The sequence below is a fragment of the Notolabrus celidotus genome, chromosome 8 (assembly GCF_009762535.1).
Source record: "Notolabrus celidotus isolate fNotCel1 chromosome 8, fNotCel1.pri, whole genome shotgun sequence".
Taxonomy (NCBI): domain Eukaryota; kingdom Metazoa; phylum Chordata; class Actinopteri; order Labriformes; family Labridae; genus Notolabrus; species Notolabrus celidotus.
In genome coordinates, this window is record NC_048279.1 from 18137310 (window position 1) to 18152285 (window position 14976).

At 38.5% G+C, this 14976-nt stretch overlaps 1 protein-coding gene across 1 annotated transcript in view; it reads right to left on the bottom strand.

Moving 5' to 3' along the window:
* The window catches only part of LOC117817603 (protocadherin-9-like), an 84239-nt gene extending 70210 nt beyond the window's left edge, over positions 1-14029 (bottom strand). Inside the window, exons 1-3 of the mRNA XM_034690357.1 lie at positions 14014-14029; positions 12464-12519; positions 11865-11924 (exon numbers count right to left, since the gene is read on the bottom strand). Coding sequence (XP_034546248.1) covers positions 11865-11924; positions 12464-12519; positions 14014-14029 — 132 coding nt within the window. The remainder of the gene's footprint in view (positions 1-11864; positions 11925-12463; positions 12520-14013) is intronic.
* Positions 14030-14976: the final 947 nt, after the last annotated feature.

Here is a 14976-nt window from a genome sequence, read left to right on the forward strand (position 1 = left end):
TTGCTCTGTGCATATCTTCCTCAAATATGTTGATGTCAGATTTTCTGGCAGCGCAGTCACTTAAAAGTGTGCCACTGATGCAACTCAAGAGCCACTGAGTGTGGAACGGTCTCTAATGCCCTGCCTGCCTCACACGATCGGGGTCCATCACCATCACCAAAACAAACTTTCCCTCACTGCCAGGGTAATTTCTCCTCCTCCTCTTCTATCATATTAATATCTTTGTAAAAGGCAAATGTGTGCTCCAGGAGGCCTGTCCCATGTGTTTTTTTCCCTCAAGCCTCTTGCTGTTTCTGTGGCCACAGCCAAGTGCATTAACATATGTTCTCACAGTGCACAGTGCCACTCTGCATTGGTAAATGCCTTATTACAGCAATCCCAGCTCTGTGCTCCTCCATTGAATTGAATATCCATAAGTAGTAAAACACAGCCATATCTGCCCACTCAGAACAGTGGGGATGTGTCTCACATGACAGGGGGTGCTCCTTAACATTTAGTCTGAGGCCCTCTTTGTCAATTGATATTCCACCCACTCACAGTAATGGCGGGTGGTAATAATGACAAATAAAGGCAATATTGCTACTGCATGGTACACACTGAGTGTAATAAGGTCATCTGCTGGTTATGTTTTTTTTTCCTTGCTCCCATATTTATGCCTTTTTAGCATGCAGAGTCAAATTCTCTCAGTATGACTTACATCTCCAAAGACTATGCCAGTGTGAAATATTCAAAGGCAGGGAGGGTGAGAAAAATATCCTCAGCAATGCAGCATGTTCTTGCCTAGAGAGCTTACACGCTTGTAATCATTTCCAAGCTGCAATTTCCGCTTATTATTCCATTAGCTTTTATTTGTTTTTCTTTCTGTCAGAGGTGACACAAGGCATTCCAGAGATCATGAAATCTCTACCAGGAATAAAAGCACAAGACTTCCATCCTTTACTTTGTTGCTGGACTGGGAGATGACATTCTCCATTGTCTAAACAGTCTCTCAACATGCTGCAACCACAGGGTGATGGATAAAGCAAACTAACAGGATGGAAAATAATGAGGCACATTGAGACACCTCTCGTAGTATTGCGGGAGGTTCTTGACAAGACGTCATATGTGTGCATTTAATTTATCTGATGTGCGGGTTTTTTGCAGTTCTGTTTAAAACCCAAATAACTCCCAAGTTCATAAACAAAGAGGTGATGACATCCAAAGAAAGACTTAACATGTTAACATGATTTAGAAATTCAGCTTGATTATCACCCACACTTCAAGTTTTGCTTGTATGATGAGTATAAATTGTGAAATGAAAGAACAGATAAGCCTCTCTGTGAATGCTGCTTACTGATCATTGTACCGATTTCTGCTAAAATAAAACTTGTGGAAAAAAATGTTTGCAGACATGATTAGGTCTTTTCCGTCAGGATACTGAGGTCATTGGCTCCTTGGGAGTTTTGTCAAGATTTATTTTTCATTTCTAATTCTGGTGATCTTTGTTCCATCTGTCAGAGGCACAGTTGTTCTATGTTGATCTGAGGATGGATTCTAAGAGAAAGTGAATCAAACACTACAGAGAACTTGTCTTCTTCTTGCTCAAAGAACTAAGGCTGGCAGCCATGTCATCCCACTGCACTGCACTGATTTATAATAGTAGGGAGGAAAAAATAAGGGGCCAGGATACATCAAGGAAACATGAAGATATTGAATAATACTCTGCTCATGAATAAAATCATTAAAAAAGCTCTTTTATAGACCATAACCATGAATCTTGAGCGTTTTATGATTAATGCCTTATCTATAAATTAAAAGTTTTGGATTTCGAAGGTTTTTATTTATAAATATATTTATGTTTTTTGGTTATTATTTATTATTTTCTTCCTGTTTTGACAGGCTAGATCACCTGAGGACACAAGTTTTGTTTGCTTTAACTTTCGAGATCTTCTTCTCAGACAATCTAGTTTGGGCCGCACCACTGTGCAAAATAATGAAGCCTCAAAGGCTTTGCTTAAGTCATTAAACATGGAAATTTAACTGCAGCGTTTTCTTCTAATGGCAAACAATTACATGACAACAACCTGACTGAGAAAATGAGTGTCAGTGAAAACAAATGTATATTCTTCAGTCTGAGGAATCTCATCTATATTCAAGTTTTAGAGTTGGTTGACTGGTCATCCACACAATTTAAATATGTACAGTAAATAATACATTCACAATCTATTTATTTTGAATAACGTAATTTTAACTCTTGGCAATCTGAAATAAACACTGCCCTGCATATCCGGTAGTTATATCCCCTAACTTATTTGGGAGGAAACATCCAGTACCACTGTTTTTCCCAACATAACTGGCCAGTTAATACATGTACTTTCAGGCGTATTCATTTAAATGCTTCTAAGGAAGAATGGTCAAGCTTAGCCTTCCTGAGCCGCACATATCTTTCATCTTCAAATCATCTTCTTTAAATAACAGTGATTTTCCCCTAATTAAACAATCAAGGATATCTGGTTGACATTTGTTTTTTCTTTACAATGCAGATCAATACAGCCGTTTTTTCTTTTACATTGCTACAAACTAATTGATTGCTGTAGAGTAAAAATGCATTTGTCTGATACTTAAAATAATTAATAACAAGTATTTAACAGCTTGCAACTGGCCTGAACTTTTCCTGCAATGCAGGTAGACACATATGAATGTCTCATCCTGTGGGGAGAATCACAATTTATGTAATACAACACGGTTCAAAACAGAGTTCCCTGTGCTGGACATGAACAAATTAGGTCAGTCGATTCAGGTGTTATCAGCCCATTAAAGGTCCATTATCAGTTGTTATCAGAAGCACAGATACAAGGTACTTTTTAGCCGTTTATGTAGTCTGTTATCATGTAATGGTAAGGTAGAACTACATGACCACATGAACTCAGTAGCTAAATAAATTATGACAGGAACAAAGCATAGGACTATTTCAGGCAATGTTGTTTAGAAGAAGAAAGTATGCATTAGGAGGTGGTTGGGTTCTAATGGTGGATCAGAATCTGAAACAGGTGCTGACTCATAAATCACCGAATTCATTCACAACACAAATATTCAAAACATGTTCTGTTAAAAATTATCTTTCAAGTGTTTATGACATAATCTCAACCAAATACTTCTATATTTAGACATTAAGTTACAAAAATGCAACTACTATTTTTGTCTTCAATTTAAAAATGAGCTAATTATTTTAGTGTTTCAAACTTTTATCAGTTTGAAACAAATTAAAAGTGTCTGTACAATAAATCAAAGTGAAATGTTCTTATATTGTATTAACATTTTTAAAATACTTGAAATAGGTCGCATCAAAATGGAAAGACAGCGTCTTGCACATTGTTGCAACACAGTCCAAATCATTTATTTTAGAATGGGGTGGCCAATCAGATTTCCCATCTTTATTACCTACCTGAGTCCATCCAGCCTTGTGCACACCAATATGCATACAGAGGCACCTCATATGCAGCATTATAGACACAAACACAGAACCACTCAGACAGCTACATTAGCACTTAGCACAGTTTAGCAGCACACTTTTACTCCAGTACAAATGTGTATGTTTAGCCTGCTCTTTCAGAAAATGAATTAAAGACAGTGAAAAGTGTATTCATTGCAACAGAGGGCGGCTGTTCTTTCGGCTGCCATAGATGTTCACTACCTTCTGCCGTGAAAGTTTGAAAAATTGTGTCTCAATGTGCTGAGGATGTCTCAGTCACAGGCTTATAATCATGTCATGCAGTGAGGAAACAGATGTTTTGTGATATAAGTTACAAACACAGATCTTGTTTTCCTGTTTTCCAAGGGTAAAAAGTGACATGAGTCTGTGGCATGATTCTTATATTTCACTGATAATCCACAGAGCATGTAAGTACTTCATAGATTACCTTCATTACTTCATTTAAAGTTTGTAAAACACAAAAGATGTACTTAGGCATTGGTGATGGCTGACTTACGCTGGTTCTTGCTAGCAATAATCAGTGGCCATAAACTGAAGGATCCCATAGCAGCACAGCATGCTTTAAGGAAAGCAACAACCCATACCAAAGAATGCAAGGCTTTGCAACACTGACCCAAAATACTGATCTGCATATTACAAGTCCTTTGTTCTTATTTACTTCGGGAGATTGCTTGGAATTGCTATGGTAAGAAGCCCAACCGTATCATCAGAGTTTATGTCTAATGTTCCCACCACTATTCTACACTTCATCAGAGTTGGCAAATTGCTTTTCTCCCAAGCCTTGTTAATGGATGAACCAATCAGACATTAATGGCACAATCTTCAGAGGAGTACTCCATGTTTGGAACTTTTCCCATCCCAAATGCAGTTTGTGAGCACAGAATTGCCTGCTGACATTTTTAAAGAGTGGTGAAAAGTGAAGAGGGCTTGTTTATGATCTTTTTAGTAGTTAATGGTAGATTTCAACATTTAACCCTGCTGTTAACTAAGGAGTTTGAGTCAAATAGTTGACATACAACACAAAAAGCAATCACTACTATTTTAAAGTTATTGCTGCAATATCTTGTAAAAAAAATAGATATCGTCTTTACAAGTTTTCTCTTCAATTATGCAACACTTGTTATTCCTCTTTAAGCACTTGTACAATTTTCATGAAATCATCTACCTTTACTTTTTGTGGTGTTCTCTACTTGGATGGATTCACACCATATTGCAAAAAGTTGATCCCTGCTTGAGTTGTACTTGTAATTGTGACAGGCCCTCTTGATCCTACTTTCTTCTGCATGCCATAACATGGTGCAGCTCTGAATTTCTGGATGGTATTTTTTGACCCTCAGCTTGATGGACTCATGTAATATGGTATATGTTATCGCAGCAACCCTGGCACACTTCTTGCAGCTTTAGTGCAATCCATGTGGGCACCTTAAATAGGATCTCTGAAAGTCACATTTTGCCTGCCTTAGAAATAGTCCAAATCATTGTGGCAGAGCCTGGGACTTGGTATTATCCAGCGGTCAGGCTAAGATGCTTATACATTAGCAATCTAGGGGACCGGGCAGCTGGACTGGAGTCCTGGAGCACACAATGACTTGCCATTAATAGGTTGTGGAGCGTCAGGAGAGCTCACCCTGAGCAGAGATTTCCATGTGGATATGGCCTATGGCACAGGGGTACCTGCCCCCAGCCATCTGCGCTGATTTGACAAATGATTCTATATCAAAGGCCTCTGCACTGATTTGGGTGGTAATTGATTGGAAGTGAGGCCCTCAAATCCCTGATTGGTTTAGCTGGATTTAGGGGGGAGATATGCAGTGGCAAGAAAAGGGAAGGACAGAGATAGAGAGGGAGTGCAGTGCAGTGCAGGGGATCTGGGAAATCTAGTACAGAACTCATTTGCAATTTGACAGAATTGAGAACGAAATTTTGTGAGATAGGCCTATGCCATGTCTACACACAATATTCATGGTATATTTCTTTACAGAACCACCCATGTCCTCTCTTTGTTTCTATTTCTTTTTCTAATGCAATTGTCAAGATATCCAATTTGTTTGTGTGTCTGTGACGATTGGATTTCACCATTCAGAAAGAGGAATTTGGTTAGAAATGGAATATTATTGATTTGTTCCACAGGGAGGTGTGGTCTGATGCAGATATATGAGCATGGCAGGCTGGCAGGGAGGCTTGGATTATATATTCCTTCATCAATTTCCACTGAATTTTTGATGCTCTTAACCCTTGTTGTGGAAATCAAGTGACAGCAGATATAACATCAAACACGGAGGCCGACCATTGTCAGTGATTCCCATGAGGATAGCCTCAACCTCATAAACCATTACAGGATCAGCACTGAACGAAGAGGGCCTCACAGAGGTGAATGAATGATATGCTTAGTACTTATCAAATCTACAGAATGTAATCTGGTACCCATCGTGATGTAAGGCATACATCTTGTGAACATGTCTTTCACAAGTATATGGTCTTATGATAGAATCAGAATCTTTATCTATTTATTATTCCGTGTTTTCTTATTGAACCTTGCATAGTAGCAGCCTCTCTGATAAGCCCTTATCTTATTCCAACCAGTAGTGTATGTATGCCATGTTGTACGTGTCTCAGCTGAGCAAGGAGACTGCAGAGCCCCACTAATGCACCTGTGGCAGTGATGCTACATACATACTGGCCTATACTGCCTTTATTACACGGCAGGCTGGCTGCGAAGCATACCTTTTGCCATTTGACACAGACATGTGGTGCCTGCTAGTGACAGATGCTGCACAGCACTGGTCCCAGAGGTCACAAATGACCTTTTGGATTGTCTTTTTTTTTCAGTCACAAAGAATTATTTGTTTGACGATGGCTACCAATGTAACCCCAGGCACCCTGATGGAGCCGTGGGTCGTTGCTGCTTGTCTTCTGAGATCACATTTACCTCAAATGAATTGTGTGTGTGTGCATATGTGAGAGGGGTTGAGTGAGTGGATGCGCGTGTTCGTGCGCTTGCATGAGCAAGGACAGACATTCATGTTCAGGGAGATGCCTCACTAACCACCCATAGTCTTCTTGATGCCTTTAACTTAGCTTAATTGCTGCATGACTAGCCTCTTGTTTGGATGCCAGAGGGATTGTCTTTTATTATACAGAATGAATCATCATTAAGATGTGCTTATTCAGTGGCCTTTCCTTGACTTAAAATGCTGCCGCTAACAGGATCTCTTTTGCATTTTTTTTTGTAACAATCAGTGTGTTTGCATTTGTATTCTGGTCAGACCTCAGAGGATGAGCTGTACTTCAAAAAGCAGCATGTCTACCATGTTCATTACCGAACTTTATATTGTTAGGTGTCATGTCACGGGAGAGGTTCTCGTTCCGGGTGGAAAATAAAAACTGTGAAATGGCATCCTGGAGTTGCACGGCTTTAGTTTACCTAAGCAATTTCAGAGCTGGCAGGAACAGGGTGCAGTGCAGGCCCCTTACTGTCAGAGGTGCTTGATCCCCACCCCCATCCTTGCCCTCTCCATCTGTCACCTAACTAGATTGCACTGTTCACATAGACGCATAACATGTATTTATGCATGCATGCGCACACACATTCTTACACACCCACAGACAGAAACGAGCACAATCATATCAGCGAGAAATCTGCCCTACAACAGCAAAGAAATAGAAATAGCGGTGTGTTCCATAAAACGTTTTGTCAAACACAAAAAAAACCACATCTGATAGTGGGGTTTTATACATTTCTGTTTACCATCTGTGCTACAAATGTCATTCTACAGATGTACCGAAACATGTATGTGTGCTCACATCCCCGTTTCTGTTTCATTCCAATCCTGTTGTGGCATAATGAGAAACTGTTACTCATGCTGTAGATTCAGAAGTGAAAAACTGACACAATTTTCTACCGCCTGAAGCCTAGTGTCAGAAATATGATCTTACCCTCACCTCTTTCCCTGACTGCCGTACTGTAATGATGCTCTGAGGTGAGCCCACTCATCAATTATTCACAGAATGCAAGATTTTCACTCTTTATCTTCTCGCCAGTGAGAGGCAAACCATTTAAGAAAAATAGAGGTGAAACTAAAAGAATAGAGAGGAGGGAAAGGCAGCGAGCAGCTTGGCGGATGAATAAGACAGTTTGCAATGGACAGACAATACTCGCCATGTGAGTTATAATTGTAGTTTAACAATGTGCAGACCTCTGGGATTTTCAGTATGCAATATATGGCCTTTAGACTAGGATCGCTATGGAAACCAAAGGCCCTGAACGACCTGCAGTGCCCACCCACTCGGACAGCCGTTAATCATCTTCGCTCAGATCCTGGCACTGCAGAATTTGGCCAATGTGTCAAGAAGCAATTATATATACTTAGTGCTCGGGCACCCGATCTCCTCCCTCCCCTCTCTTCCTTCGCTCTCACACTCTTAATATAATCACAGAGCAGTCAGTTTAAAAAGCTCTCTGTTCATTTCACTATCTGTCTGGGGGATGCACACAATGCAGATGAAGAGAAGTGTAAAAAGACAGAGGATATTCTATTCTGAGAGCCATTATAATCGAAATATTCTTTTCATATAAATCATATCCAGCCATTTACTCATTTTACCAGCCTCCTCAGCTGACTGACATACCAAATTAGCCCAGCTGGCCCATTGCATTCGCCGCACATATTGGGTTGGTGCGGATCATGGAGACTAATGTGAGCTGACTAGAGGGAGATTATGTTCCGCTGCTAACAGCTAAAACGTGAATAACACTATCCACAAACCCATGGTGTTCCCCCATTACATGAGCTGTGATCAGCTGTGTAGAAATGAGGAAAGAGCGAGAGCAAGAGATAGAAAGGGGAATAGAAAAGCAGGACAATAAAGCAAGGAATAGCAGGACATCAAGCCGTAGAAAGAGTACTGTCTCTGCTCCAAAAAACATCTATTACAGGACTGTGTCACCCTGTAATTTCTGCGCAAGGGCAACTTGAAGATCAGTTTTTTTTTGTCTGGTCAAATGAGAAGGACGAAAAGTGTTTTTTTATAGTGTAATTCAAAGGGAAGTTCATTTCATAATTGTTAAATACTTAAGTCTGATTGGTCAAAACCTCAAAACATTGGTTATTAATTATCAACAAAAGCTGACCTACTCACCCACATCTTATGAAATCTATTGGTATAGGAAGTGCAGCACATTTCCCCTGTGCCATAGCCATGTAGCTTTCATTAAAAAAAAAAAAAAAACGAAAAAGATGGCTGCCACTGATATATATTTTCTGACTTCCCTTTACCGTCATGAAAAAATAAGACAGTAGTTCAGTTTGCACATAAATGGCAATGGTTGATTCCTATATGGTGTCATGAGCAACATCTGTATATTGAATTGAACTAGATGATATGTAACCCAGGTAAGCATCCTACAACTATGTCACAAGTTTCATTGCTCAGATTGATACCACCCATATATAAGGGCGCCATTTGTAAAGTTGTGCGCACTGAATATAACTGCAACATTTCTCCACATTTAGCTCCAAAATGTCATAAAAATGTAGAGTGAATTTTTAAAAGTCACTTTTTTTTTTATCACGTTTAGAGGAATATTTGTGATCTTCTTCACATTTCATTTTATTGTGAAAAATATATTAAATTAAAATCATTGTTAAATCCAAATGCTAAATGTAAATGGTTAATATAAATCTAAATGTTAAATATAAATATAAATGTTCAAGGTTAAATATAAATATGAAATATAAATCTAAATATTAAATGTTGCTCCGCGATCCTAAATATTTAGCTGATATGCAAATTCACTCTGCCGCCGAGCAGAAATACCAAAATAAAAGCTTCATAGAGCGATACAGACTTAGCAATAGCAACTTAGCTTGTCCGTACCATAGACTGGGTCAGTATTGTCTCTGAGCTTGGTGAAACCCCTTTGTGGCCTCCAAAATTTGTGTTTTTTTTGTATAACTATTTTCTTTCTTTTTTACAATCCTTATAATTTAAGTGTCTGTTTTTTGTATTCAATGCTGCTCATATGTGCCTTAAATTGCCCCCCGGGGACAAATAAAGTTTTTTTAATTGAATTGAATTGAAAACTGCCTATCCAGCATTTTTACCCGTAGCAGTCAGCACTGACAGACTGTGATTGGGATATCTGTATCGCTTAATGATACTTTTATTTTGGTACTTCCGCTAGGCGGCAGTGTGAATTTGTATTGGGCGTCGTTCGTACCAAAATAAGAGCTTCATAAAGCGATACAGATATCCTAACCATAGTCGATCAGTACTGACTCCTACGGGTCACTAGCCGGACCGCCTGCCTTAAATGTTTTAAAGGTAGTTTTGGATGCCGGTAAGAGATTTCACAACGCTCAGTGATAGAACTGACGCAGTCTATGGTACGGACAAGCTAAGTTGCTATTGCTAAGTCTGTATCGCTCTATGAAGCTTTTATTTTGGTATTTCCACCAGGCGGCAGTGTGAATTTGCATATCAGCTTAATAATTAGGATAGCGGAGCAACATTTAACATTTAGATTTATATTTAATATTTATATTTATATTTAACATTTAGATTTAGATTTAACATTTAGATTTATATGTAACATTTAGACTTATATGGAACATTTAGATTTAACGTTGAACATTTAGATTTAACATTTACATTTATATGTAACATTTACATTTATATTTGGCATTTGGATTTAACAATGATTTTAACTTAATATATTTTTCACAACAAAATTAAATGTGAAGAAGATCACAAATATTCCTCCGAATGTGATTAAAAAAAGTGACTTTTAAAAATTCACTCTACATTTTTATGATGTTTTGGAGCTAAATGTGGAGAAATGTTGCTGTTGTTTTCGGTGTGCACAACTTTACAAACGGCGCCCCATATCCATAAGCTGTTTCCTCTGCATCTAACGATAACACATCTTATGACTGACAAAAAACCTTCTTATTCCAGTTTTATCCACAGTTGCAAATTGGTATGGGGATGTCAGAGTTGACCTACCACCATGTACACCTTTCAGTGCCACCAAAGTCATTTTGAGTGCTAACTGTGCATTAGTGCCGTAGAGCAGTGAGAGTCTTTGGACAGTTGATGACAGGCTGTCAGACAGCTTTTCTCCATTGGGCTCCTTCTACCAAGGTCCACTCTTGAAATAAGCCACTCTCCGCCAAACCAGCCACTCATCCAGAGAAGGACACAGGCATTTTTGACACGTTTGGTGCTAAGTGAACTGAAATTGTGTGAATTTCACTACATAGCACATTATCACATTTGCAAGAGCTGTGCACCAGGATCAGGAACTGAGGAGGAAAGTTACTTCAGTCAGTGTGTTGAGATGACTTGAGACCATCAGAGTGAAGTGATGACTTTGACTGTGCATGTACAGGACTAATTAGCATCGAATAAATCTACTGTTCTCGCCTCATGTCAAACAAGTTCTGAATCATAATGGAGTGCAGACTGAAGTTGTTCATTGGTAGGAGTGTGCTCGAACACCCATTTTTGGAAAATGTTCTATAAGGAAAAGACAAACAATGTGAAGTCTCATATCATCCTCCACTATCAAGCCGGCATGGACATGAACATGGAGGTAGAGAACTTTTTATAGGACATTACCCCATCTTTAGATACTATGATAGGAACTCAATGCAGATAGATTACTCAGACTGGCAAAGCTGGCATGCCAACAATATCTCTGCTTACCAGCAGCATCATTGCTTTCTGAGAGCATGTTTTCTGCTGCTGGACTGTTTGTGACCTGGTTGCACTCCTAACTGACACCCAACCACGTCGACATGCTAATTTTTCTCAGTGAGAACAAGCCAGCAGAAAACTGGACCCTGTGAGTCTGAAATATGTTCTGTTCAGTACTCTTGTTGCAGCAATTCCACATTTAGTAGTTTGAGCCTGGCTTTATATAACTGTGTCCGCTGAGATTATTTTCATGAGCCTGCTCTGCATGTTGATGTTCAGCCTATTAAACAATTTGCACGCCTCTAAATGTTCTGTGGCTATGAGCTGCCGTCAGTTACATGCATTGTGTTACTGTGGAATATAAAGCTATATGATTTAGGGAAAAAAAACACATTGGGTGTTCATTTTTTCAAAGAAAAAAATATAAGCTTTTTTAACCAGTAAGTTATAATTGATCGTTAACATTTCAAATGATTTTCAATTTAGGATAATAGTTTGCATCAACACAAAGGACTAAACCTCTCATTTGGTGAAGTGGAACTTTAGATATGTGGAGAGATGGCAAGGGTCATAGCTATTTACAACTGTGAGATGTTAAGCAACACACATAATAACTAAAAAGAACTTTCATTGCAGTAAAATAGTTTTTGCATAATGTTGTTTGTCCCTGGCTTGCAAAAAAGCGGGTGCTTACCTTATGAGGACAAATGGGGGGCGGTGAGTTAAAAGACTTCTCTGGTGTCTGGCCCAGGTTCTACAAGAAAAACACATTATCAGGGACATGTTTTCTGTGGAGGGCATCTTCCAGCAAATCTTTAGTGACACAAGTTGCAGCTTATTTTCTGGTTCTTGCCATAAGCATTTTTGCAATGTTTTAGAGGGACTAAGTGACTCTCAATCAACTTGCAATCCTTTTCTGGCCCCTAATCCAAGACCACAGATTTATTGACGGTCCTACTTTAAATCTTCACAATATTATCTTATCATACATCATGTGAGAGGGTACATTGATGTACTTTGTTTCTGTTTTTCCCCGTTTTCCTTCTATCCCTCCACAAAGATTATAAATCTGTCTTTGTCAGAAGATTTCACTGAACATATGCTCAGACTTTCCATACACGCCTGAATGCATTTTTTGAGGTTAAATGATTATCACATTGTTAATACACCAATACATCACTCAGATACAAGAAAACACCATTAAAAAGCAGACGCAAGGTAAGTCAACAAGCCAACAACAGATGGTCCCGCTGCTTGTGATTATGCAGAGAACCAAAGTATTTGCATACTCACAATGCCATCATGATAAAAAAAAAAGAAAGAAAAAAAAATCAGTGAGCCATCTTGAACTGACCTCAGTGAGAAATGAAAAGAGCAACGAGTGAGTCAAACCCAGCAGGGTAGTGCATGATTTCTGAAAACTTCTTTGGGAATCTACCAAGGGTCTGCCTCCTGGGATGGCCCTGTTGATTTCCAAGCAGGTGCTTTCAGTTATGCCCTCACATCCAATTATGTGCCTGTGGTACGTCTGATGCTCCCTGACACTATTAATGGCTGCCTTATGGTATCACCAGGACAGATGAGACACTCAAGTCTCCAGACTCTTAACATCTATATTTCATTGGAGCGTAGAAGGAAAACACCTCACTGGCCAAGGCTACTAAAAGGGGGGAAAACAGGCAGACTTCCACTGCATAAACACCACTCCATGAAAAATGAATGAATAAATGGCCCTTACTGGGACGATGGGATTAGTAGACTAAATTTTCCCTGCAGATTGAGCAGGCTATATAACCATGATATCTTAATTGATGTGACAAATAAACATGAGTTATTTTCTTTGGGGACAAGAGAAGCTTCTGTGTGGGTTTCATGCATGCATGATATCTAATAAGAAAACCACAATGACCTTGATTCAAAGCGACCTCAAAATTGTGACTTATATGATATATTACTGAATATGAAAGGAGGAAAATACAAAGGACAGACTTAATTATTACGGCTTTATCTGCAACTTTCACAATATGAAGATGATTGAGAGCTGTTGAGAGAATACTAAAAATGGATTACTTAAAATTTTCCAAGCCAAAAAATGTGGGTGTAAACTGAACTTGACTTGGCATCAAGAATACTTTGGGCTCCAAATAAAAAATCTAATTGTCATAATATTATCTGTAATCAGTGTACAAAATCAAAGCCAAATATGCTGTATTTATTCATAAATCATTTTCTCTTTTCTCAAGAGATTTATTCAGTGTCTAAAATTGCTGTGCAAGAGAACATTTGCAAGTAAAAACAGGGTTTGTATTCCGTCTTCAACAACTGTTTAATTTGAAAACACAATTTATGTGAAAGAAGTAATATTCACCAAAACAAACATTATATGGGGCTGAAAACTCTGCTTGGATCTAGTGCCTTAAATGAAAAGGGCTGTTAAAGCTTGATACCAACCATAGATAATCTAAATCCCTTTCCCTTTCTTGGATGTAGACACAAACACAAACACATAGCAAGATCTCCCCAGGCTATAATCACAGAGGCTTTTTTCCCCCTTTTTGTTTCTTTCTCATCACAATCTCATTTTACTCTACGAGCTGAACAAAACATCACTTTTCATTTACGCTGTGTTCCTTAGTCACACAGCTCCAGTGAAACACATACACGTGTAGGTAATTATTTGGCATTAATTTTTCATCAGTGAGGAAATCATGCTGTTTTATAAGCTGTAACTCATGATTCATGGTTATAAAAGACACACAGAAGTAGTGTTGTCATGTAGTCAGGAGTGCAATCATGACTAGAAAAATATGTAAGGGGGAAACAGCTGACATTTTTCAAATCACCTCTGGTCTGGAACATTTTGCATCTGAAACACTATTGACAAGTCTTGCAACAGAGAGCCTTGGATTACAGCACCTATTGATGTTTTTGTCTATTCAGAGTGCTAGGGGTGGTTATTGTAACCTGATGAGAACCATAGAGAATGATGCTATGATATAACAAATTTTATTTTTTGAGGAAGCGGAAAGATAACTGAAACATGATGTTTCTGTGTCTGGTATCTCCAAAGCCTGCTGACTTAGTATTTTCTGCTGAACCTAAGACTTGTTTACCCTTATTTTACCCTCATTTGAGGAACATTATTACACACAAATGTTGCAACTATTATTAAACTGCTGCATAATAAATAACTGGGTTAACTCTGTGCATATTTTAAGACTAAATAGGAGGCAACTCAAGCCATGTTGCTTAAAGGCACAGAGCAAATGCTGCTATGGGTCTCTTAATTAAAACAATAGACCATCTTCTTGTTATGTCACACTAAGGGTGGGAAGCTTAAATATTGTTATTGTAAATTATATAAACCTTGATAATCTAACAAATTATGACAATTTCACTGCTCAAGACTGATAAACAGTCACGAAAACAATAGTTGGTGAAAGTCCTGACAGAGATTGGGTCATATTTTAAGTTTAAAAAAAAATAATAAATAGGATATGTCTGTTAGCTTAAATTAGAATTCAGCAACTTTCTAGTTAGAAATTTAAAAAAACACAAAAACAACAGAAAAGGAGAAACGTTTGCACAAGCAAATTGATTGTTGTATAGAAGATTATTTTGGAAGTGCTAATGTCCATGTAGGTGATTGTACATGTTAGCTAGCCAACTATACAACATTTGAGTACTGTTCCGATAGATGTTCTTGTTGTGGTATAACCGGTGACCCTTTTAACTGGCAAATATCCTGACAGACTCACAGTGGCTGATAAATGGGGTCACTTGTTAATCTGTAACACTGATGGTCT